Below are 27170 nucleotides of genomic sequence, written 5' to 3' on the forward strand. Positions count from 1 at the left end.
CAGGCTGTACAACTCTAAACAAAAGCACATTATTCTGTATGTTAAGGGTGCAAACAAATGTTTGTCCCAGAAGATTATGTTGATGTTCATGTATCTTATCTCTCATCAGTGTGCTGTGAACACACCCTCCTCCACAGTAATGCAGTTGTCTTTTGGTGATCTTATTTTCCCCAAATACAGATTGTTGTGTGCCTGTGTAAATGTATATTGACCAGGCCTCATATGTCATTAGAACACCCATATCATTAGAGGGCAGGAAGTAACTTTAAAATGTGTAATGACACCTTATAACTTAATTCAGTGTGGTTGGTTGAGGGGGGAATGTGAGGACTTGCCAAGCAAGCTTTACAAGGTGAGAATGACTACAATGCGCTTCTATTGTGACTTTTCATCTACAAGTGAAATCACTTACCTTATTACCCATCATACTCTGTAGAAAAAAACCCTCATTCCAGAAAAGCACTGCATATTTTAACAAGATTGAAAGTGGGCACTCCCTGCGTTCTCTGGATGTTTCTTCACCCAGCAATGTAGTTGAAATATATTGCAAATGTCTGCCTATTGTTAATTAGCCATTTAGCAAATGCTTTCATACAAAGTGACTAGCAGTACTGGTCAGGATGCTCAAACAAACAGAACAATGTTTTGATAGCACCAAGGTTACTTCCCACCTACAGTCCTGTACTTTTCCTTTAGTAACTTTCTAGATGAGAACTCTTACGACTAACAGAATACCCAAGGAGACTTTCCCCTCTTGCATTCGCATTGCCAAAAGTTACAACCATAGTGACGCAATCTAATATTGACCATTTTTCTTCTGACAAGGTTGGAACACGCGATTCAGTATAAACAACAACAACTAAATAAAATCCATCAGATTCATCCGCGCAAAAGAGCGCAGGCAAATTCCAACTCACGTAATTTCCAAAACAACGTTCCTCCGTAAGTAAACCGCAGTTTTATGCTTCAACCTCTAGAGGGCCATACGTTACATAGTGTAACTTTAATCCACAGATAAATAAAAAATATATTCATTGCATACTCTATATATATATATTTATACTCTGTCAATCATATCAAACATTCGAAAAAGGATTAGGGTAAATGTTTCAGAAAAATATGAACCCTTTCAGAAAATTACAATTCTTTTGCCTGCTTGTCTGCTTTCCTCACCCTGAAAAAAACAACTGATAATTTCTATGGACGCCTTTAAAATCTTAACTGACTCCACATTTGACTTTGTCTTGTGAGACACAAAGATTTTTCCTGCAGGGGGCACTTGATGCTCTGAAAATCATATCCTCCATGTATCCGCTTTTAAATCTCAGAATGTTTTATATCCCTTTGGATACATTTTACACTGGATAGTTATTTTTTAATAAAAAAGGATTACAATGATTCATACCTCTGAATGGAAATCTGCCTCAGCATTATCTATTGTCTATCTATTATCTACCTATTGTCTATTTTAGGGCTTTCACGACTAATTGTCATATAAATTGTCATATTTCTTAAGGTTAATTTGTGCTATATACACCTAAAGAAGTATTTTTTACATATTTCACTTCAAATATACACTCACTTAGCACTTTATTATGAAGACCTGTACACCTACTTATTCATGTGATTATCTAAACAGCCAACTGTGTGGCAGTAGTGCAATGCATAATATCACGCAGATATTGATCAGGAGCTTCAGTTTATGTTCACATTAACCATCAGAATGGGGAACAAATGTGATCTCAATGATTTCAACCGTGGAATGATTGTTAGTGCCAGACGGGCTGGTTTGAGTATTTCTGTAACTGCTGATCTCCTGGTATTTTCAGGCACAACAGTCTCTAGAGTTTACTCATAAAGGTTTCAAAAACAAAAAACATCCAGTTAGCGGCAGTTCTGCGGATGGAAATGCCTTGTTAATACGAGAGGTCAATGGAGAATGGCCAAACTGGTTCGAGCTGATAGAAAGGCAACAGTAACATAGTTAACCATTCTGTACAATTGTAGTGAGCAGAACAGCACTGTCAATGCACTGTTTTTCATTTAAATCTCAGAATGTTCCTAATACAGTAATAAGTAATAACCATCCTGACCAGCACTGAGAAAAGTAACAGGTACCAAGTGACACCACCGTCTATGCTAGATGGGGATTGCGTGACACGTCGATACCAACTCATGCAATGGAGGAGGAAATTCAGTTTTTTGTCTGATTATGACAGACTCACAGTCACACAATTGCAAGGTATCTCATATTAAATTATTTTCAGCATTGATAAAAAAAAAAGTATAAACAAGGACAGATGCTTGATTGGGGGGATCAAATCACCCCCTTCACAGCATTGAAGGGGACGTGTCCCCTCTGTCTCCCCCAATTCTGAGCCAGTGCACACAGACACACACTTTCATTTCTCTAATGAAAAGTTAGATTGTAGCATTGCATATTTAATTGTTCCGTAAATGGAAAATAATAGCTATTTACGAACAAGCACTGAAGGTATTGTTTGAAGTATTTTTGGTGTGTGACAGTGTGTGCGCCACATGCTGACTATGGGAGGCCCAGGGTAAGACCTAACTAAATCCCTGCTGCTTCATTCCACAGCAGGTTTACGTAGAGACATCCACTCACCACCTCTACTGCTTAGCCATGCATGATAAGTCAGCTCGCAGTAACATAGTCAAACATATTGCTCATAGTAGCCCATGTTAAAAGAATAGTTAATAATTTGGCATTATTTACTCAACCTTATCCTTAAATATTGTGCGTGTGACCTTCTTGTTTACGTGGATCAAAAAAGTTTAATTTTCAAGGAATATTTTGGCCAATCTTTTCAATATAATGAAAGTAAATGAGAACTTGGCCGGTCAAGATGACATATTGCACCTTAAATGTATCAGACAAGTAGTCCATTCGACTTGGGCACTATATTCCAAGTCTTCTGAAGCCATATGATATTTTTCTGTGAGGATTGGTTCGAAACTTGAAACTAGAGAAGGGGCAATGTTCGATTTTTGATCTAAATGTTCTTTTGAGTCAGATCTTCAATAAATCAGTTAAGCCAGTTCACAAAACTGGTCTGAATGATTTTTCACAAATCGAACTGATCCGGTAATGGAGTTCAGGTCCATTACCGGATCAGCAGGAGTTAACAGCCCTCTGTAGGGAAAGATTACCAGGGATTATTAAACAGGTGTCTGGAATACTCAATTTTGATTGGTCAAAGGCACCATCTAGAGATCTGATATTATTGAATAATAACTGCTTTTCCAGGGATTAAGTCATATCAGACCAGTCATCAGGGTATTGCGAGTCATTTTCATACATCACGGATCACTGTGCCATCTCTACAAGCAAGCATATTAAATAATTTCAACTCAAATGAATGTTTCATGTCTATTTATTTATTAATTTGGCAAATGGTCTTCAAATATGCTGGATAATGAGCAGTCAGATGGTCATAATTTACAAAATAAATAAACACCAACAGACCTTGGAAGTGGAATTTGGCTTATTAGTGATTTCTTTCTTCTAACATAATTACATAATTTCAAAGCAAATCAATGTTTAATATTTATTTATTTGGCAAGTAGGCTTGTAATAAGCTGGATAATGAGCAGTCAGATGGTCATTTTCACAAAATAAACACCAACGCAAACCGGAGGTGGAATTCAGCTTTTTCTTTCTTCTCACATAATTACATAATGTCAATGCAAAACAAAATTGCAAGACTATTTATTTATTTGGTAATAGTTGTGTAATAAGTGGGATAATGTACAGTCAAATGGCTTACAGTACATTTCCCCTTACATAACGACATTCTCTTTCTTACACAAAAGGAATTTTATAACTTCTGAAGACTTGTAACACAGAGCATGAGCCTTATTGGCCACTTTTATGATACCTTTATTGTGTTTTTTTTGTTGTCATTCCTCTTTCACTTTCATTAAATGGAAAACAGTCCAGAGGCTTAGCTTTTTCCATTTCTTACTTTTTCAAATTCCAAGACAGACTCAGCTTCATTTTAGTTCATGATATCAATTTCACCAACCCAAGTCATGCAGTGTGGAGTTCCTGTTTCATAGTAATGTTTGTAAAACAAATGAAATCCTTAGAGCATCCTAATAATCCTTCCTTATTGTATATTCACTATTATAATTCGTTTCATGACCAATTATATTTCATTAGCATCCGTGTCACTATATTGGATGCAGAGCCATATTGTCCCGCTTACCTCTCCCTCCGTTGTTACCAGGGGAAATGTCATAAAGGAAGCTGAGGTCACATCCTTCAATTGAGGAGAGAGATAGTTGACTTCAGCCCACTAAATGGTCATTGCTTCCTTTGAGTGTGTGTGTGTGTGTGTGTGTGTGTGTTTGCATTTTTCAGCATCTTATTTTGTGCTGACTCAGTACAAGGAAAACAGGATTTTGTCATTGTTTATTGTGTGTGTTTTCAGGGAGTGTGTTTTTATTTGCACATGAGATAGAGACAGTTTTGTGTTACAGTAGAACTTCCTGTGTAAGAGAGAGAGAGAGTGTGTGTGTGTGTGTGTGTGTGTGTGTGTTGTGTGTGTGTGTGTGTGTGTGTATCAGCAGAATTTACTATAACAATGTTCAGTACATCTCACACAAAACAAAATGTTTATGTTAATAAGGCATAAAAACACATGTATATTATCAATGAACATGATATGTTGACGCATCACTGGCCCAACAGGACAAGTGACAGTTCCGTCAACTGGCCCGAAAACTCACACTGGCCACTAGGCCATCAGGTCATCATGCCATCCTTGTTGTTGAGCCCTGGATTAGTTGTGTGTCTTATTTGAGATGCATCAAAACAGACTTATTAACTTTTTATGTACAGCCTGACACTCATATTGGTTGGATGATGGGCAAATGGAAGTGTCTGGGTCAGGAATGTTAGGGGGATGGGGTCTGTGTCAGCAGCTGGTTTTGTATATATTTTTACCTCTGCAGTGTCACTGTGTGTATTTAGGGGATATTTAAGGACATTTCCAGGATCGTTCAGTTTTATTCCCACTATCCTCAACAAATAATACTCACTAAGACTCTAAAAAAGAACTATATAGGCCTAATCCCACTTCTAAATCTCATCTTTTGTTTATGTTCACTTTAAAAGACACAGTAGGACTGTCTGTCAGAGTGAGCTTAGTTCTGGGCTTGAAGGATAGTAACAAGTGTATATTTACTGTGTGAATAAAGAAGAAAGCCCATTGTAGCAACATAAATGGGTCTGAAAGTGAGTTTATAAAAATTATATATATATATATATATAAATTGTTAAATTATATTTTCTCTTGTCCTCTGCAGGATTCAGTAACTGCTCTGGCCCTTGATTTGAACCATCCCATTCTGAGAAAGAACAAAAACATAGATGCCTTTTTAAACCGATGTAAGTCTATCTTGAAGTTAATAATGTTAAACAAGAAAAATGACACTTGTGATTTTTGTTGAATTAACTCTGAAAATATATTGTATGTGACACACATACATACTGTATCACTTCTACCTTTATTATATAGCTTTATATCCATAACAGACAGCTTATTTTTTTGATGGCATATTAATTAAATTCTGATAGACCGTTATATCTGCATACATATCGATATATCAGGAGTTTTCATATTAATGTATGTATATAATATATATATACACTCACCTAAAGAATTATTAGGAACACCTGTTCAATTTCTCATTAATGCAATTATCTAATCAACCAATCACATGGCAGTTGCTTCAATGCATTTAGGGGTGTGGTCCTGGTCAAGACAATCTCCTGAACTCCAAACTGAATGTCAGAATGGGAAAGAAAGGTGATTTAAGCAATTTTGAGCGTGGCATGGTTGTTGGTGCCAGACGGGCCGGTCTGAGTATTTCACAATCTGCTCAGTTACTGGGATTTTCATGCACAACCATTTCTAGGGTTTACAAAGAATGGTGTGAAAAGGGAAAAACATCCAGTATGCGGCAGTCCTGTGGGCTGAAAATGCCTTGTTGATGCTAGAGGTCAGAGGAGAATGGGCCGACTGATTCAAGCTGATAGAAGAGCAACTTTGCCTGAAATAACCACTTGTTACAACCGAGGTATGCAGCAAAGCATTTGTGAAGCCACAACACGCACAACCTTGAGGCGGATGGGCTACAACAGCAGAAGACCCCACCGGGTACCACTCATCTCCACTACAAATAGGAAAAAGAGGCTACAATTTGCAAGAGCTCACCAAAATTGGACAGTTGAAGACTGGAAAAATGTTGCCTGGTCTGATGAGTCTCGATTTCTGTTGAGACATTCAGATGGTAGAGTCAGAATTTGGCGTAAACAGAATGAGAACATGGATCCATCATGCCTTGTTACCACTGTGCAGGCTGGTGGTGGTGGTGTAATGGTGTGGGGGATGTTTTCTTGGCACACTTTAGGCCCCTTAGTGCCAATTGGGCATCATTTAAATGCCACGGCCTACCTGAGAATTGTTTCTGACCATGTCCATCCCTTTATGGCCACCATGTACCCATCCTCTGATAGCTACTTCCAGCAGGATAACGCACCATGTCACAAAGCTCGAATCATTTCAAATTGGTTTCTTGAACATGACAATGAGTTCACTGTATTAAAATGGCCCCCACAGTCACCAGATCTCAACCCAATAGAGCATCTTTGGGATGTGGTGGAACGGGAGCTTCGTGCCCTGGATGTGCATCCCACAAATCTCCATCAACTGCAAGATGCTATCCTATCAATATGGGCCAACATTTCTAAAGAATGCTTTCAGCACCTTGTTGAATCAATGCCACGTAGAATTAAGGCAGTTCTGAAGGCGAAAGGGGGTCAAACACAGTATTAGTATGGTGTTCCTAATAATCCTTTAGGTGAGTGTATGTTTTCATTCTTTTCGTGAATTTCATTGTGGAACATTTTATTTCAATAAATATGTGTATGCCTAATATGCATTACTTAATTATTATAATGAATTAAATCGTATCACATTGGTTTCTGCCATTGAAAGGCACATATCAGTCAAACACATTTTTATTAAGGGGCAATATTTTGCCCCCAGGAATTGATTTTCAAGGGCATGTATTTGTTTTGTGTTTTATTCTAACCATATAAAAACTAATAGCATATCATCCATGTATGTCAAATATTTCATTTGAATCAAATAACTACATTTCTAGTAGACTTTGCTGTATTTCATTTAGGAGTAAAATGACTGAGTACAGTTTGTTCTGTTGTGTTAGTATGTTTATGAAATGTAAATCTTTATTCATGTAAAATGTGTTATGTAATGTCTGTAGATGAAAAGGATGTGGGCCACCTCAGGGAATTGCAGGTTAAAATGGAGGATTTTGACAGAGTCAAGCTGATTGGTCGTGGAGCTTTTGGTGCAGTGCAGCTAGTAAGTGATAGTGTGCCAGGAAATATGTGGCAATGACTACGGGGTTGTGTGTACTGACGTGAGATGTGAGAGTCTTCCCTTGTTATCTGCTGTTTGTCCTCAGGCATAGCCTTTTGTCTGTGTGTTTAAATGTCTTTGAGGCTTGTACGTACATGTTCTACCTGCTCATACTTACCTGCAACAACACAGAGCATGTACACTTTTTAGTTCTGGTGTAATGCATTTAATACTTTGTCGTATAAGAAACTTAAAGTGACTTACTTGTCAGTCAGACAAATAAAATGTGATCTGTTGTACAGAATATTTAAAGGTGCAGCTGCAAAATAAAAAATATTTATTTATAAAAAAGATTCATTCTTAGGGTCAGAGAAAGCATGGAAAATGATCATATAAAACATTTGTTTTAAAACAAAATAATTTTTACTAACATTATATGACAACGAGGGAAAGACCGTGTTACAGCTTAGAGACAGCTGACAGGAGGAAATAGACCCCAACAGGGCTGTTATGCGCTAATAATAGCAGGCTCTGTCACCCTGTTAAGGCACAAGAGCCACCCGCATTTGGCCACGGAAAGTTCAAAGAGAAGAATACCCCCAGAGTCTGCGAGAGTGGGGGCGCAAGTAGACTCTCTGACTGACCTCCTGTTAATGAACTTTGGCATGGACATGACAATGAATCAAGAAAATGGCAATACTCTAGAGAAACCAGCAGCTGGCCACATTCTTTAGATCTCTAGGTGTGGCTGGACGAAAGTAACATCTACTCGTGGTCTTAAAATTAATCAAGGATGGAAGAAATGGTTGCCTACGCTTCTGAGACCGTCAATCCACGCATCTTATCACATGGCTCGTTGTGCATGACACCGTGGAGACTCTGCATGTGGAGGCTCATGCTACTCTCCACGATCCATGCACAACTTACCACATGCCCCATTGAGTGAGAACCACTAATCGCGACCACGAGGATGTCTATCTTCCCTAGCAACCGGGCCAATTTGGTTGCTTAGGAGACCTGGCTGCAGTCACTCAGCACACACTGGATTTGAACTGGTGACTCCAGGGGTGGTAGTCAGCATCAATACTCGCTGAGCTACCCAGGCCCACCTGACGTGAATCTGATCTTAAGTGGCATCAAGGGATCAGCAGAAAAGAAGTTGGAGAAAATGGGTGACCTAGCCTACAGCTACAGAAAGGAAAAATTTGGAGAGGAGGAACAAATCAGCAGGGAAGATATGCCTCCTCCCCCCAAATCCTGTAATCTCCAGGAAATCCAACAACTTGTTAAAGAAAGAAGAGGCCTGAAGAAGTTGTGGAAAAAAGCAAGAGCAGAAGAAAGGAGGACCTAAAAAAGAGGCTCTCGAAGCTGCATAGAGCAGAGAATCTAAGGAAACGACGCAAAAAGAAAGAAAAAGCAAGAACAAACTTCAATAAAGTTTTTTAATTTGTGAAAGGCATTTCACAAAAGTGAAAAGCAGATCCCTGAAAGTGTCTAAAGAGGAGGTGGAAGCACATCTCAGATCCATCCACACTGATGAGCTAAAAGATGAACCGGTACTTGTCCCAGCTGACATCCCACCAATCTCATCCCCTCAAGATCAATTTAACATTAGCCCGCCCAAGCTGATTGAGGTGAAAGAGATAGATAAGAAGGCAAAATCGGCATCAGCACCAGTCCCTAACAGTGTTCCATTTTGTGTTTACAAGAACGTTGTGTTCAAAAATTCCTCTGATGAAATATGAGGGTTGTGTGGGAAAAGTTATTCACAAAGCCTGGCGAATGGATTGCTGATTCCAAAAGAAAATAATTCAGCCACCATTGAACAGTTTCGTCAAATAAACCTGCTGAACATAGAAGGCAAGATCTTTTTCACCATATTGTGAAGAGACATTCAAAATATCGGAAACAAAAACAGTTCATTGATTCGTCAATCCAAAAGGCTGGCATAGCAGGCTTTTCGGTATGCCTTGAACATAAAAGTGTCAAATGGCATCAAATCCAGACTGCTATGCAAGAAGGAAAGGATATGCATGTCTTGTTCCTCGATCTGGCCAATGCCTATAAATCATTCCCTATTGTGGACGCCTTTTGAATTCTTTCAGGTTCCTGCAACAGTAACAAATCTGGTAAAACATTACTCCAAGGATCTGCAAGTTTGTCTCACAACATCAGACTTCACCACACCTGGACAACCACTGGAATTAGGCATCATGGCAGGGTGCACCATCTCTCCATTGGCTTTCACTATGGCAATGGAACTCATTATCAGAGCCTCAAAATGGGTTGTGGGAGGAGAACGGCTACAGATTGGTCAGCAATTACCACCGAAACCAGCCTATATGGATGATATAACAACACTGACAACTGTCCCCTGCACCGTTGAGACTTCTGGAAAAGCTTCATCAAAACATCACATGGGCAAGAATGAAGATAAAGCCCAGCAAGTGCAGAAGCATCTCCATTGTCATATGTTCAGTCACGGGTCAAAGATTTCATATTGATGGAATACCTGTCCCAACTGTTTCAGACATCCCAGTGAAGAGCTTGGGCTGCTGGTATGACACAAAGCTCAAGGACACAGAACAGTTTCAACAACTCAAAAAGGATACCATTGCACACATAACTAGCATCAATCAGACAATACTGTCAGGAAAACTCAAGCTGTGGCATTTCCAGTTTGGCATACTACCAAGACTAAAGTGGAAAAGCTGGAAAGAATGATCAGCACACATGTGAAACAATGGCTTGGATTTACAAGATGCTTAAGTTCGGTCGGACTGTACAGGAATGGCAAATTGGAATTACCATTTGCAAGCCTTGTGAAATAATTAATATACGCCAAAGCAAGGTTGATCATGACCCTAGCCGAATCTGAAGATACTGTTATTCGAACAGCTGCCCCCTGTGTTGCAACGGGGAGGAAGTGGACTCCATCTGAAGCTGTTCAGAATGCTAAGTCTGTTCTTCACTTCAGGGATGTGGTTGGCCATGTCCAACATGGGAGAGCCGGTCTCGGCTCCTCCCAAAAGCTCCTTAATGGCACAAGGCAACATCAGTGCAGAAGAGATAGCTCACAGTGAGAAGACAGGAGGAGAAGGAGCGGCATGCCAAGGCCGTCGCGATGGCCAATCAGGGCCAATGGACTCACTGGGAGAGCCTGGAAAAGAGGAAACTTAGCTGGCGGGATATCTGGGAGATGGAGTGATCTCGACTAAGCTTTGTAATCAGAGCCACTTATGACCTACCCACACCCCAGAACCTGAAGTAGTGGTGGGGAGAAGACCATGCTTGCTCTCTTCGTCAAGCACCTGTATCATTAAGGCATATTTTAACAGGATGCACTACAAACCACACCAAAGACATTACACTTGGTAGCATAACCAAGTTCTCAGTAAGCTAGCATCAATCTTGGAACAGTTGCGAACCACCACAAATGCTCTCCCACAAACATTGGCAGGAAATGTCCGCATCACACCATTTGTACCAGCAGGCCAACCTCCAGAGCACCATATAACATCAAAGGATGCAAGCATTCTGCAGGTTGTTCGGGATTGGAAAATGGACATGGATTTTGAAAAAAAGCTTGTATTTCCCCCAGACATTGTAACTACATCACTATGGCCAGAGATGGTCCTGTGGTCCACAACAGCTAAGCTGGCATACGTTGTGGAATTGACAGTACCATGGGTAGATGGTGTTGAAGAAGCTTATGAGAGGAAAAAGACCAAGTACTCTGAACTGGCAACTGAAGTTGCCAGAACAACTGAGAGACCAAGATTTTCCCTGTAGAAGTGGGATGCAGGGGATTTGTTGCTACATCTGTGACCAGTCTATTGAAGAATATGGGGGTGAGGGGTAGTTCCCTCCAACAAGCAGTCAAATGCAGCAGAAAAAGAAGCAATTTGATTTGGATTAAAAGTAAAGACAACAACTGGGCTACAAGATGAAAACTGGAGGGTATGGAACTGAGGGGGATGTACCTGGGATGCCAGGTATCACCATTGAGCCCTCTGGAGATGTCGTGGTCTTATCAGTGAAATATCAAAGAAGGAGGTTGCCCACCTGATGACCCCGATGATGTACGTACCCTCCATTTAACAACCCCACTCCCACTGCCAACATCGAGAGTGCCAAATTACCATAGGTATTGAAAAATCAAGTCCTATTAGCTCTACATATGGACCTCAGGGGAAAAATAAATAAATAAATAATTAAATGAAAGATATGACCCCTCTAAAGTAGGCAAATCATTCACTCTAGTTCATAAGCCTTTACACATATAACTATGAGAAACATTACAAACTAACAACATATTACAGAATGTGCCTTGTTTCAGTTCTTGATTAAATGATTGTTTTATGTTGTTCATGTAGGTACGACATAAAGCCTCTCAGCAAGTGTATGCCATGAAGCAGCTCAGTAAGTTTGAGATGGTCAAACGCTCCGACTCCGCCTTCTTTTGGGAGGAGCGTGACATCATGGCATTCTCTAAGAGTCCTTGGATAGTGCAGGTAGGATTCAATTTCATATACATAACTGCAAATGTACTTGAAGTGGTCTGTACATGTTTTGTATTGTTTAGTGTACAACATAAAACCAAAATTTGATCATGAAAAATTTTAAGATGAAAGCTAAGGAAATTGTGCTTTAGGATAACTTAAAACTGATCTGAGGGTTTTTAAATTGAACTTTATTAAATCAATACATTTTAACATATAAATGCATTCCATTATGTTTAAGAACTTCACTGCCTCAAGTGCTCAAAAGACCCCATGAAATCACAATTGGAGTTTTATGGCTTTTAGTCTGTCTATTGGCCATCTATATTCTATTGTTCTCCCAAAAGTTGACAAAATGAAAATGATAGTTCATAGGGATAGGATTTTTTTTTTTTTTTTTTACAGTTACAAATTGCGATTCTTGAGAAATGTATTTCTTCCTAATGAAAAATAGATTTTTATTTATTTTAGTTTAACAAATTAATCTGTTTTGCTTAATAGTTTTGATATAGATAGGAAGCTATATTTGTACCGAGTTCAACGTGAACAGGTTTACCCTTAGAGTTTCGTCTCTTTAATTCTTTGTTTAGTCCTTAAATGCACTGCTGCTACAGTGATCAAAGTGCTGTTTTTTCACTGTCAGATGTCAAATCCTCTGATGTGATCTATGTTCCTGTCATTATGCAAAATCAACAGGTTTATTTGTGAGTTTTTTTTTGTCATTCAGCAGATTCTGTCTGACACTGTATTAAAAGCTTAGCAGTACCAAAGGCTCATCAAACTGTTTACTACTTGTATATTGCACTTTAAATGCGGAGTGAGGATTGCTCTGTGACTCCAAGAGCCCTGGTTACATTAAAGTGCGTCATTCTACATCCGGAATATGCATAAGTGGTTTTGTGCCACTCTGTATTGAAGCTTTTGTTATTTCTTACTTTTCTTAAATTTTATGCGATAATATGTTATAGTTATTTGGCATATTTACTTGTTGAACATCCATTAGTTACCCTGTTAAAGGGCTTTGCTTAGCCATATTAGTATTTTGTCTTGTTTTCCAGTAAAAAAAATTGTTAATATTCACCACATTCTCTCTCTGTCTACATAGCTGTGCTGTGCGTTCCAAGATGAGAAGCACCTCTATTTGGTGATGGAGTTCATGCCTGGTGGAGACCTGGTGAGTCTGACCAGCAACTATGACATCCCAGAAGAGTGGGCTAGATTCTACACAGCAGAAGTGGTGCTTGCACTGGACGCTATCCATTCTCTGGGCTTCATCCATAGAGACATCAAACCAGACAACATGCTGCTTGACCGCAACGGGCACCTTAAACTCGCTGACTTTGGAACATGCATGAAGATGGACTCGGTGCGTCCTGGGTTGTGTGATAAGTGCAATCTGATTTGTTGAGTGAAAATGAGAGAAGCTACATCTCAATTAGAATACTATTCACACTTCTAGAATTGTTTTTTGTTTTTATGTTTTTTTTACAATTTTACAATTGTGTTTGGTAATGTTGTAGTGCAGAAATTAGTCACTTCACCTTTAATGTAATGAATTTAGCTAGATACTGATAGCAATGCTTACATGTGATAAATGGATCTGTGGTTTAAAGGAATTTTAGAATGTGGTGGTGTGTTCCAGGATTCCTACTTACTCAAAAGTATTTACGTAAAGTACATACTTTTAGTGTTTAGAAGTATGCTTATTGGGATGCAGCTCTAGGAACACCTTGTTGTGAGAATTCTTATATCAACTCTGCCATCTTGTGGAGAGATGATAACGTGCAGCTTAAATTCTTGATACCTGTCAACGGATGTATATAAGGTGGTTTTAAAGGTGAAGCGTGTAATTTTTACTTTTAAAAAACTTTCTCCTATTTTTGCATATATATGCAGAGACAATTATAAGTTAACAATTTGTTGACATTGTGGCTCTTTCAAAACATTATTTAACATCCTGACCACCAGGCTAACACAGCAACATTGGTGTAATATTAGATATGACAGATTTTTACTAGTGGCTCAGAAATTCAACATTTCACCTTTAAATGACTTATATATGATAAAATTAGTGTACGCCCATGTTTATATTTATGTGTATCTGTATGTGTGTGTAAGACTGGTATGGTCCGCTGTGACACTGCTGTCGGGACTCCTGATTACATTTCACCAGAGGTTCTGATGTCACAAGGAGGGACTGGTTACTATGGCCGTGAGTGTGACTGGTGGTCTGTGGGTGTTTTCATATATGAGCTGCTAGTCGGTGAGTACCACAAACTTTCTCTGTATTCTCATCTGCCTTTCCTCTTACTGTTCTCTCCATCCTAATTATTTATTCTTCTGTGGGTAGGTGACACGCCGTTTTATGCCGAATCCCTAGTGGGCACCTACGGAAAGATCATGGATCATAAAAACAGCTTAACTTTTCCAAATGACATTGAAATGTCTAAGGATGCCGAAGACCTCATCTGTGCCTTTCTGACTGACAGGTGAGAGAGAGAGACACAAAGTCAGAATGAGAAAAAACCAGAAGAGAGAGATGACAAATGTGAAAGATAACAAATATATAGTGAGTTTTCAAATATTAAGTGAGCCTTTCTCCTCCCTTTCACATGCACATATATGTTCCTGACGCAAAAACAGCTTAAACCAGGCTACTCTGGTTTGCTGACCTTGCTAATCTCCCTGCCTGGTCAGACTGGTCTATTTACTGGTTTTGAGGGTTTTAGGGCACTTGCCAGCTGATCAGGCAGGTAGAACAGTGGACCGACCAGCTAAACCAGCTAAAGACCACCTTTGCCAGATTGGGAGAACAGGTGGACCAGAAGAGACAAGCAAACCATCTGTTTTAAGCAGTTTTTTTTTATAAAACTTTGCAATAAGTTTCCATTTGTTAACATTAGTTTACAACATTAGTTAACATGAACTAACCATGAACAATACTTTTACAACATTTATTAATATTGGTTAATGTTAATTTCAAAACATAGTAATAGTAATACATTTTTTAAATCAAAATTTGTACATATTAACATTAGCTAATGCTCTATGAACTAACTTGAACTAGCATTGAACAACTGTATTTTTATTACCAAAGTTTAATAATTGCTTTAAAAAATATATAGTTCAGTGTTAGTTCATGATAACTAATGCATAAACTAATGATAATGAATAGAAACTTTTTGAAAAATGTTACCATTTTATTTCCAGATGAGGCATTCCTGATCAATTATCTAGAGAGTGGGTGTGTGTTATTATGCTCTCTGTTTTCTTGTAAGCAAAACACACACACACACACACACACACACACACACACACACACACACCCCCCCCTTTGCTTTCCGACTGTTGGAATGTCCCACACGTGGCAATCCAAACTCCTGCAGCCCTCTCAATCCAGATGCAGGGATAGGGAGGGGAACAACTATTCTGTATTTTTGGATGCTGCTCTGTGTGTGTGTGTGTTTGTGTGTGTATCGCTGCTGTTCCTCAACTCATCCATGCTATGCCATTTCCCATCAGCCACTCACTCACCGTTGAATGTTTAAGACACACTCAAACAAATCACTTAAAGGATCAATCACAGCACTTGCGATTCTCTCTGTGTGCGTGTTTGGTTTGTTGACTTGTGTTTTGGTATGTTCAGGGAGGTGAGGCTTGGCCGGACTGGAGTGGATGAAATAAAATGTCATCCCTTCTTCAAGAATGACCAGTGGACCTTTGAGACCATACGAGACAGTAAGTGTGAATATTGATGTGAGCATGAATTGTGAAAGTCACATTTATCCATTTATTTGGTAAAACTTAGAATAAAGCTTTAAACATTCACTTTTCCAAATGCATTAGGAATCATAAACTTTCAATGAACAAATAATTTTACAGCATATATTAATCTTGGTTATATTTTATGAATATACTAATGTTTGTTGTTAGTTCATGTTGATTTAAAGTGCTTTAAGTAATGTTAACGTATACAACTTTAATGTTAAAAATGTATTAGTTTCTGTAGAAATTAACATTAACCAAGATTTCTTAATGCTGTTAAATTGTTAATTGTTTTTTCATTTTAACCATTGCAGTTACTAATAATTTATACAACCTTATTGTGTTATTATTAATTCATAACTAATAAGTGATTTAAAGGAATATTCTGGGATCAATATAAAATGGTTAAGCTCAATGGACAGCATTTGTCTAATAATGTTGATTACCACAAAAAATTATTTAGACTTGTTTCTCCTTTCTTTTTTTTTAAATGTAAAAAGCAAAAATTGAGGTTTCAGTGAGGCACTTACAATGGAAATGGATGGGGCCAAATCTTTGGAGGGTTTAAAGGCAGAAATGTGAAGCTTATACTTTTATAAAAATACACATCAATTCTTCTGTTAAAACTTGTGTGTTATTTGATAGGCAAAGTTGTTTAAATCATAATTTGTATAGTCGTATTAGGGTTTTAGGGTTTGTTAACATTACATCATCATGGCAACAAAGTCGTTAAATTTCTATAACTGTACACAGAAAAGATCATGTTGTTCATGTCTTGAGAGTTTGAAATAGCGAGTATTTTAACGTTTATACTGTAGAATGGCCCCATTCACTTCCAGTGTAAGTGTTTGACTGTAACACAAATGCTGTCGATTGAGCTTAACTTGTATTGAACCTAGAATATTGCTTTAATAACACTATGTATGTGCTGAATGATAATGAAATACACATCTAGAATATAATGAATTCTTCCATTGGTTATTTTCATTTAAAGAGAGTATTTGATTGATTTCATTTTTTAATTGAATTTAGTTTTTTATATCTCTTCAGTTTATGTCTAGAGGCATTTAGAGCACACTTTTAAAAATTTCTGAAATTCCTCGTCTTTCTCTCCACTCACATGCAGACATGCACTTCACACACTCATGCTACAATCCTGATGACTAGGAAAGCTATTTCAGTCATATATACACAGAAAGCACAGTCTTACATGTCTTTTGAAGTAGTGTTGTGTTTAAACATTCTTTATTATGGTTTCTGCCATGTGAATATTTTTAGTGAAGTATATTATTATGTAAGATGCTGTGATTGGCCTTTTTGTATGTTTTGTCTTGTTAAATGTAATGTACAGCTTTGCATGATGGATGCTCAATTTTCACCTGTTTTGGTGTGTTATGTGCTTTGCAAGGTAGTTATGTTTCTTTGTGTTTTTGAACAGTGTTTCACCATACCTTGTACTTTACAGTCAACTGTGCTATACTTTGTGCTGTACAGCTTAACTGTGCTGTGTGATGCTGTCTTATATTGTGCTGTGATATGTTTTCTTTGGCTGTGATGTGATCTGTTATGTTGCACTGTGTTGGGAACTCTGAACCGTGAATTCGTACGACGAGAGGATGCATGACCAATATAAGATCTAAACGTCGCATGCTGACCTCTTAGCTCAATACAAAGAATACATATTTTAAAGCTGCGTGTTTTATTGATGCAAGAATGTGAGTAGATAATATATTTAAACTTTTTTAAATATAATATTATTTGTTATTTGTGATTTATTATTTGCTTACACCAGAAGTCCTCTCTCATGATATCATATGCTGTTCTGTTGCATTACATCATATGCCGGTCTGTTGCATGACATCATATGCTGGTCTGTTGCATGACATCATATGCTGGTCTGTTGCATGACATCATATGCTGGTCTGTTGCATGACATCATATGCCGGTCTGTTGCATGACATCATATGCCGGTCTGTTGCATGACATCATATGCTGGTCTGTTGCATGACATCATATGCTGGTCTGTTGCATGACATCATATGCTGGTCTGTTGCATGACATCATATACTGGACTGTTGCGTTGAACGAAAAAAAAACTCAAACTCAAAGTGTTCTCAAATCCTATTCTGACCGCCCCTTTAGAAAATCAATTTCAAATTTCCCCTATAATATAAAAAAAAAATTCAAATTATATTTTAACTTTAAAGACATATGTTAGTATGGTGGAAAATCTAAATTTTTAAATCGACATTGTCTCTTACATCCACAATAGGATGCAACAATAAAATATATATAAACCAATCAGCATTTGGATTGTTTATTGCAAAGAACATATCTGACTGTTAAAATGATGATGTCAAATTATTTAGCCAAATTTTTAAATACTGAGTAAAAAAGTTTCATAAGACTGTTCTATGCTAACTTAGTTTTGCACAGTATCCTATACCGGTGCCTTAGCACTACCACAGACTCAAGATTTTATACCGGAGGTACCACAGTGTTTTTTATTAAATACAGTTGTTTATACGTGCCTAATGCTTATGCAGCGAGATGCTGATAAACATGACCGCCAAAGACCTTCACCTCTGGAGGCAGTTCACTCCGAACTCGTCCGTTTTTTTCTATGTAAGCACATGCTAGTCGGACAGCTTTGACTGATGCGTCTTATCTCGTTGTTTTTTTCAGCGTCTTGAGCAGTAATGTTAATTTTTTTAGACGCCAAAGCAAATTACATTTTTTGAGTGCGTCTCGAGATACTCTCATTCTGTTTTATTCGTTGCATTGTGCCTGTTCTAGCCCAAGAATGTAAGTCATCATCAGTGCTCGGCACACATCCAAAGTGAGCATTTTGGTTTTATATTCAATGAATAAATTGAATTTCTTAATGTCTTGTGCTGTCTTGTCTTGTGTGTTGTGCTGTGATGTGATGTGTTTTACTATCCTATGTTGTGTTGTGCTGTCTTGTCTTGTGGATCATGCTGTGCTCTCCTGTGTTGTGTTGTGATGTGATATGCTGTGATGTGATGTGTTGTACTGGGCCCTGCAGTGTTGTGCTGTCCTGTCTTGTGTGTCATGATGTGCTCTGCTGTGTTGTACTGTGATGTGTTGTGCTGTCCTGTCTTGTGTGTCATGATGTGCTCTGCTGTGTTGTGTTGTGCTGTGATGTGTTGTGCTTTGATGTGTTGTGCTGTGATGTGTTGTACTGGGCCCTGCAGTGTTGTGCTGTCCTGTCTTGTGTGTCATGATGTGCTCTGCTGTGTTGTACTGTGATGTGTTGTGCTGTCCTGTCTTGTCTTGTGTGTCATGATGTGCTCTGCTGTGTTGTGTTGTGCTGTGATGTGTTGGGCTTTGATGTGTTGTGCTGTGATGTGTTGTACTGGGCTCTGCTGTGTTGTGCTGTCTTGTCTTGTGTGTTGTACTGGGCTCTACTGGGTTGTACTGTACTCTGCTGTGCTGTGTTTGTCCTGTGTGATGTTGTGTTGTCTTATGTAGTGCAGTGTTGTGTTGTGCAGCTGCTATGATGTGTTGAGCTGTACTGTGCTTTGCTGCATTGTCTTGTGTTGTGCTGTGCTGGCTTATGTTCTGCTGTCATGTGTTGTTCTGTGCTCTGCTGTGTTGTGCCATTCTGTACTCTGCGGCGTTGTGTTGTTTTGCCTTGCATTGTGCTGTGCTGTGCTGTACTGTGATTTGCTGCATTGGGCTGTGTTGTCTTGTGTTGTGCTGTGTTTGTCCTGTGTGATGTTGTGTAGTGCAGTATTGTGTTGTGCTGCTGCTGTGATGTGTTTAGCTGTACTGGGCTCTGCGGCGTTGTGCTAAGTTGTCTTGTGCTGTGCTGTGCTGTACTGTGCTTTGCTGTGTTGGGCTGTGTTGTCTTGTGTTGTGATGTGATGTAATGTAGTGTGTCCTCCTGTGTTGTGCTGTACTGTGTTTTGCTGTACTGTGTTTTGCTGTGTTGTCTTGTGTTGTGATGTGATGTGATGTGATGTAGTGTGTCCTCCTGTGTTGTGCTGTACTGTGTTTTGCTGTACTGTGTTGTGCTGTGTTTTTTTGTCTTGTGCAGTGTTGTGTTGTGCTGTGTTGTGCTTTGCTGTGTCGTCTTGCTGTGAGGAGCAGTGTACTCCTGTGGGGGCAGGGTTGAGGGGGACATGGTTGGTTTCAGTAAGGGTGGTACTTATGTGGCTTGTACACAGCTACTAATGAGAGAAGAAACCACAGAATTAGACTCTCTCTCTCTCTCTCTCTCTCTCTCTCTCTCTCTCTCTCTCTCTCTCTCTCTCTCTCTCTCTCTCTCTCTCTCTCAATTCAATTCAATTTAAAGCACTTTATTAGCATGATTGTGTTTACATACAATATTGCCAAAGCACTGATACACAAAACAAATAATGACAAGACAAATAATAATAATAAAACAGTAACAAAAAACAGTACAAATAGAATTAAAACGAGGTGCAAGGTAACAAATAAAATAAAGTAAAAACATTAATAACAATATACACTATACAATATAAAATACAATAAGCATTTAAAAAGACATTATGAACATAAGAAAAAAAAATATACTGTGACTGAAGTACATTAAGGCAGTGATTGGTTTCTGAGGGTGTGCACTTAAAAAATGAATTTAGCTGCTACTGATGCATGATTGTTCTCCCCCAGTAACACCTGCATTTGCTCTGTTTCTGCTGAACTGGAAAATTGTGGCACGAGGTTTGAGAGTTTGTAAAAGTATTTCTATCTCATCTCTGTAAATTTCTCAGAGTGAAGGAGAAAGTTTGTCTCTCTCTCGACCTCACAAGTGTCACAGTGAGCACAGACTCGCTCTTCCTTTGGAAGCCATGTTTGTCTTTTTCTATGGCCAGACTGTGATCACGGAGTCTGTATTTGGTGATGATCCGTTTCTGTTTTGGATCTCTTACAGTGTGCAGATATTCTGCCAGATTATATGTTCTGTTTAGGGCCTTTTTACTTTCATTTTCCCAATGGTCCAAATATGAATTTTTGCTTTCTTTTATAATTTGGTTTATTCTGACTTGGGTTTGTTCAGCAGTGCTGGTCTGAAACTGGTGTTTGTTAGTTGTTAGTGGGTTTGTGAGTTTCAGAGCGTAGGGGAACTTGAATTTAGGTGTGTCCAAAATTTGAGGGATCGTTTTCAATATGTATAATTAGGGTTTATCTGCCTAGTTCGGCCCGGCATGCATTAGTAGGTGCTCTCTCTCTCTCTCTCTCTCTCTCTCTTACTCGAGCGGTACCCTTGCTCTCTTGTGAACATACTCTTATTCACTTTCTATCTTGGTTTCTCTCTGACTCCACAGTGGCCTGTTATTTGTGGTACTATCAAGGAGCATTCTGGGAAATTGGATTAACAACAACTGCACAGCTACATGCATCCAAATGGGTCCAACCGCTCCATTCATTTGAGCTTTTTAGTCTTTTCTAAGATTTATTATATTTTAAAAGTCTCTTAAAGCACCATGATCCAACATCCCCCTGCTGAAAAGACAAGCACAAAAAATGCTGGTTAACCAACATGGTTTGTTTGATAAAGCTGCTTGAACAAAGAAAGGATGCTTGCTTTCCAAGATGCCTGAAAGGGAAACCAGCGTAGCAGCAACCCATACTGAGGACCAGTATGGTCTGTTTCCTTTTTGTTATAGAGATTTGAATTTTAGAGTTTGAATACAGACCAACTTTTTCTTAGTGTGCTCAGTGAGTGAATTCTAGAGCTTGTGTTTTGGATGAGTTAGTGAGAAAGATTGTGTGTGTGTGTGTGTGTGTGTACACAGTAAGTAGTAAGTAAGCATAGGCCAAATTGGCAAGTTACACACACCACTCCTCCCTTAAGTACAGTGTCTGCTTTGTATGCTACACACACTGAGCCTTTCAGATTGAGACCCCCCACCCCCCCCACACACACACATACACAAACACACACACATACACAAACACACACACATACGCGTGCACTCAAACTCAAAAAAGTTCACATTTCTACTCAAATCTTCTGCTACAATATTCTCTCTCTCTCTCGCTCTCTCTCTCTCTCTCTCTCTCTCTCTCTCTCTCTCTCTCTCTTACTCTGTCTCTTTCTCTCTCTCACTCTCTATCTCTCAGCCATGGCTCCAGTGGTGCCAGAGCTAAGCAGTGATATTGACACCAGTAACTTTGATGATGATATAAAGGATGATCCAGGAGGCACCGAGACCTTCCCTCCTCCCCGTGCCTTTACTGGAAATCAGCTTCCGTTTGTGGGCTTCACCTATTTCAGGGAGGACCAGTAAGTGTGACAATGAGTGTGTTTTATGTGTGTTTGTGAGATGATATATACTGACAGTGAAACAGTTGCTATTGATAGTGCTGTCTCATATTGTCACAATGTTATGTAACATTATTTGAACGATGTGTAATATTGTAATGTAATATAACTGATACTTGCTGAAAAAGGGCTCAAACAATCTTTAATTTCAGTAAAAGTGGACTTTAAACATTTTTAGACACCTTTTGACCAATGAATTTCCTCGAATTTTCTAGATAATCTTGATTACTAAATAAGAATAATAATAAAAAGAGATTGTACACATGAAAAGCATTTAAAAGCCAGTTTAATATTTTTGAGGTTTTAAAAATTATATTGATGATAGAAATTTCACATGATTTGATCAATTTCCATGACCTCTCTAGGTCTGGATATCACAGTATCAAAATTCTCCAATTTCCTTGTTTTCCATGTGGGATTGTGGGAACCCTGTGAAATTGATTTCAAGTTTAAAGGAATATTCTGTGTTCAATACAAGTTAAGCTCAATCGATAGCATTTGTGGCATAATGTTGATGACCACAAAAATTTATTTCAACTTGTCCCTCTTTTTCTTTAAAAAAGGCAATAATCTGGGTTCCAGTGAGGCACTTACAATGGATGTGAATGGGGCCAATCGATAAACATTAAAATACTCACTGTTTGAAAAGTATAGCCACACAGACGTAAACAATATCTGTGTTTACATTTCTTTAGAGTGATAAAATCACTTAAAAACCTTTTTTGTGTAAAGTTATATCCAATTTTGCAACTTCGTAGCAATGATGACCTAACTCTATAAACCCTATAAAATCCTAAAAGCCAAAAAAGCTCAAATAACACACAAGTTTAAACAGAAGACTTAAACTAAGTGCTTTTCTAAAATTCTAAGCTTCACATTTCTGCCTTTAAACCCTTGAAAAATTGCCCCAATTCACTTTCTTTGTTAGTGCCTCACTGTAACCTCGATTTTTGTTTGTTTCTCTTTTTTTTTTTAAGAAGAAGAAAAAGAGGGATGTGTCTAAATAAATGTTTGTGGTAATCAACATTATGCTACAAATGATGTTGATTGAGCTTAACTTGTATTGAACCTGGAATGTTCCTTTAAATATATTCTAAAATAATGTCCAAATAAAAAGACAGATCAATTAGAAAAAGTGATGATGAGGAAAACATTTAACATCTCAGACACTGCTGCACTGTTCAAATTTTACACAGGTATCTTGTTCTCTTCAACACATTCACTTACTCACTCACAGACCCACAGTGTAGAGCTATAAAACTACAGCAAATCCCTGTATGGGCTGAAAGATGTGAGCAAAAGGCAGGATGTACAGTATTTTTGCTCATTAGAGGGTATGGTTATGGTAACTGTGAATGAGTGCTGCGTTTGTTCCATCACAATTCCCTCCTTTTTCCTTTGTCCTTTCTCTGTTTCCTCCCTTGCTTCCTCAGTTTCTCCAGTGTGGATGAGTGAAGCCACATGGGCTACTGGCAGAGCTGATTGAAGAGTTGCTTTGTGATTTTTCTTTTCCTCCTACTTTCATAACATTTCTCCTTCTCGTTCCCACACTCTTTCTAACTTATGCTCTGAGTTGTCTTGAATTGATTTATAAAAGTGTTTTGCTGCTGAGTAAAGAAGGCGAATGTAAGCTGCTCTCTTTCTCTCTCTGTCTTTCAGGCTGTTAACCCACAACAATAATGGTTCAGAGAAAGAGTCTGAGATCTGCGGTGATAGTCTAATAGAGGAGTGTGGTTTAAACCAATCCGAGGTACATATGTGTGTGTGTGTCTATATACATATTTAGCAATAGTTTAAGGACAAAACTGACCCTTCGCTAAGTTCCATCCCCCTAGGTTACTGTTGCTGCCTTAGACAAGCTTTACAGAATGTCCCATAGGAATTAAATGGGAAAGTTATGTGAATAGAGTCATGTTTTTTAAAATGTGCTCATAAAGTGGTAAACATTATTCTTGTGTGGGCTGGAACGAAGTGTGTCATTGCAAAGCATTTTTGTCTCTGCTGTTTTTCATTGAAGAAATTTTCCCTATCATAAAAGGCAACAACGTTTTTTTAAGGCAACAACTTTTTATGTTTTTGATATAATAAAACTCAGTTTACGACTATCCAAACACTCTGGACTTTCATAGACTTACATTAGGACCAAATGTTTGTCTGATAATATGGATGACAGCAGCAGTTCCCAAGGTTCCCATTGATCAGTAGCATTTCAGTAATGCTTAGCGAAGTGTCTGTTGTTTCTGAAAGTGTTCCAATTTGGGGTCATTCAAGGATGTCCTCATTTGGAAAATCAAGTAATAAATAAAGCATATACTTCTTTTGCTCTAAAAATTCAAAAACTAGGGTTTGGGCTTAGTCTTTAGTAATTTTACTATAAAAAAAATATGTATGTGATATGTTCCCATTTAGAGACTGTAAACGTAAACAAACAAAGCAGAGTTCATTGGTTTTTGCTGCCTTTTAATAGACAATAAAAAAAATGGCATCTGGATTTATTTCTTCACATGTGCTCTGTGCATTCCCTTAGTCCAATGATCTACAAAGGAAGCTGATTAAGTTGGAGGAAAAAATTAAACATGAGATGCAGGCAAAGGAGGAACTGGAAAACAAATGCCGGTACAAATACTCATATACATATATTAACATGCTGTATGTTGATACACCTGGTGTACAGTGGATAATGTCTGGTTTAAATTGCTGGGAAATCCAGAATTGTGTTGTACTAGAAATGCCAAAAACATACATGTCTTCACTTATATTAGAAATAAACTGTGTTTTTTCTCAACAGGACAGCAAATCAGCGACTAGAGAAGTTGTCCAAAGAGCTTGAAGAAGAAGTAAGATTCATTCTTAAAATCAGAATAGTGTCTTGTAAAAGCATGGTTCTAAATTGGTTTGAAATTGAACAGAAACCAAATGCAGCTTTCCACAATTATTCTCATGAGATTAATAAAGTATCTGACTCTCTGTTTCCAAATGCTTTAAAGACCTCTCCCTCTTTTTCTCTTGTTATAGATGAATGCCAGACAGAAGGCGGAAGACTCTCTGAGGGCACTGGAGAGAGATAAAGCTTTGCTAAAACACCAGCGCTCAGAGAGTATAAGAAAGGCCAGTCTGGAGACAGACAGAAAGCGTGTTCTAGAGGATGAGGGTAAGGACAACAGAGAGAACATTCTTCACTCATTATGAGCATTCATATGGGAGCTTCATTCATTTAAACAATGACTAAACTGCATATTTACATCTTGTAGTCCTAATTCCTTAATAGTTCTGATTCTGATTCTGATCTGATTCTAAAACCTGGAGAGCACTTGCCTTTTCGAGCCATAGGTTCTCTATTAAATATTGTATGGGTTTTTAGAATAGTGTTTTACCATCTCCTATATCGGTCGACCTGCATTATAGCTAGACACTAAATTTCTGTTCTTTGACTTACCTGAGCACAATCTCTAATGAACACTGACTTCTCAGTCTTTGACTAATCTTTGACTAATCTAAGTACTCACTCTTTTAAAAACTAACTCTCTTTCCTGGTTCTCCAAAGAACTGTACTACAATTTCCCCCTGATTTGCTCAGTGCTAACTTCTGACATTCTCCCATCTAGTTCTGCTCTGATAAAGGTTGAATGGTATCATATTTGGGATTTCTCTGTCCTGCAGTGATTAGCCTGAAAGAGCAGCTAGCCGAGCTGAAGAAGAAGAACCAGAATTCTCATCTCTCCACTGAGAAGAACATTCACCTCGAGAGGCAGGTGGGTCCCTCAGCACTGACGACAGACAAATAACTCTATTCCATCTTAAGCCCAAAATATACTTCGATTATGATGCTCAGCCTGTCAAAGATAATTAATTTGCATGATAATCGCATGAATAAGTAAGAAACTAGTGGTGCAGAAACTACGCACCTCACCTTTACTTAAATAAGAAATAAAATAACATAGTAAAGGGTACTGAGCTTTGTGATTGATACAAGACAAAATAAAATCATTTTTAAGATACATTCTTAACGTATTCTTAAAGAGTTTAAATATTATGTAATTTATCTCCACAGGTAAAGGTATCTTGTTTTAAGGATTTTTAGATACAGATTAATGAATACAGTTTCTCATATGCATTGTTAAATAAAATAGATTCTTATACTGATGAATTTGTCTTTAGTTGGAGGATGTGAATGCTAAGCTTCAGGCTGAGGTGGACGAGTCGGAGAGGCTGAAGAAGGCCCAGGGTGAGGCATTGAGACAGTCCCAGCAGCTGGAGATCTCCCTCAGGGAGCTTCAGGAGCGTCTAGCCAAGCTGGAGAGCAGCAGGCTAGGTCTGGAACAGGACAAACTGAGCCTACAAACCTCACTGGAGGTGGAGAAGCGAGAGAGAAATCTCAGCTCTGAGATCATCAACGACCTACAGAGTGAGTGCATGTGTGTGTGCTTTTTTGTAAAAAATCATACAAAAGTAGCTGTCAGTAAATATCTGTACAAGCTTCATAGAAGGAGATAGTGTTACATTCTAGGGATCACACATGAAGCCCTTTTGGCTGTTTGTGTGCAGACAGGGTCCAAAATGACCTCTGACCATACGAGGCAAAACTAAGTAAAAACTGGCTTTGGTGAGTAAATACTTTAGCTAGTTAGCCAGTAACTTTATAAAGAACTGCAACATAATACATGATTTTAAGTAGAACTAAATAAAACTATAGTCATCCTCTCTCACTTATGTTACACAATTGATTCAAATCAAAGTCCTTTGAAAGTTTTTTTTAAGACAACTTTTAACACAGTAAACCAGTTTTCCTTTTCATTTGTTATTCTCAAGAACTCCATGTGGTGACACATTTTTGGAATTCTTTGCATTCAGCAACCAAAACAAAAATAAGAGGAACAAAATGAGACAGGTGCAGTTTCACGGAGAGAGGGAGACTGGCTCTTCTTGAGTATGCATGGAAAAACTGCTAAATTTTGTCATATATTGGACATATATATATGTATTAAATAAATGACAAAATAATTTTTCAAGGCAAATAAGAAAAATAAATTCTCAATTCATCTGCCATTGGTAAAATGAGGCAAAAGTAAAAAATGTGGCCCCTATGTGTGTGTGGATAAGATTAAATAAAATGTTTATGTGTGAGCATGTAGTGGTCAGGTCTTCGCTGGGTTACACTGGACTCTTGTTTGCTGGGCT

At 38.3% G+C, this 27170-nt stretch overlaps 1 protein-coding gene across 3 annotated transcripts in view; it reads left to right on the forward strand.

The window, feature by feature from the left end:
• The window catches only part of LOC127621904 (rho-associated protein kinase 2-like), a 49481-nt gene that overhangs the window by 1410 nt on the left and 20901 nt on the right, over window positions 1–27170 (forward strand). For all 3 annotated transcript variants that reach the window (XM_052095694.1, XM_052095696.1, XM_052095697.1), the window contains exons 2-15: window positions 5332–5413; window positions 7315–7415; window positions 11789–11926; window positions 13020–13280; window positions 14033–14177; window positions 14265–14403; window positions 15561–15652; window positions 21791–21953; window positions 23652–23742; window positions 24520–24608; window positions 24781–24829; window positions 25008–25143; window positions 25653–25744; window positions 26151–26397. In XM_052095694.1, coding sequence (XP_051951654.1) covers window positions 5332–5413; window positions 7315–7415; window positions 11789–11926; window positions 13020–13280; window positions 14033–14177; window positions 14265–14403; window positions 15561–15652; window positions 21791–21953; window positions 23652–23742; window positions 24520–24608; window positions 24781–24829; window positions 25008–25143; window positions 25653–25744; window positions 26151–26397 — 1825 coding nt within the window. The remainder of the gene's footprint in view (window positions 1–5331; window positions 5414–7314; window positions 7416–11788; window positions 11927–13019; window positions 13281–14032; window positions 14178–14264; window positions 14404–15560; window positions 15653–21790; window positions 21954–23651; window positions 23743–24519; window positions 24609–24780; window positions 24830–25007; window positions 25144–25652; window positions 25745–26150; window positions 26398–27170) is intronic.

The sequence above is a fragment of the Xyrauchen texanus genome, chromosome 28 (genome assembly GCF_025860055.1).
Source record: "Xyrauchen texanus isolate HMW12.3.18 chromosome 28, RBS_HiC_50CHRs, whole genome shotgun sequence".
NCBI lineage: Eukaryota > Metazoa > Chordata > Actinopteri > Cypriniformes > Catostomidae > Xyrauchen > Xyrauchen texanus.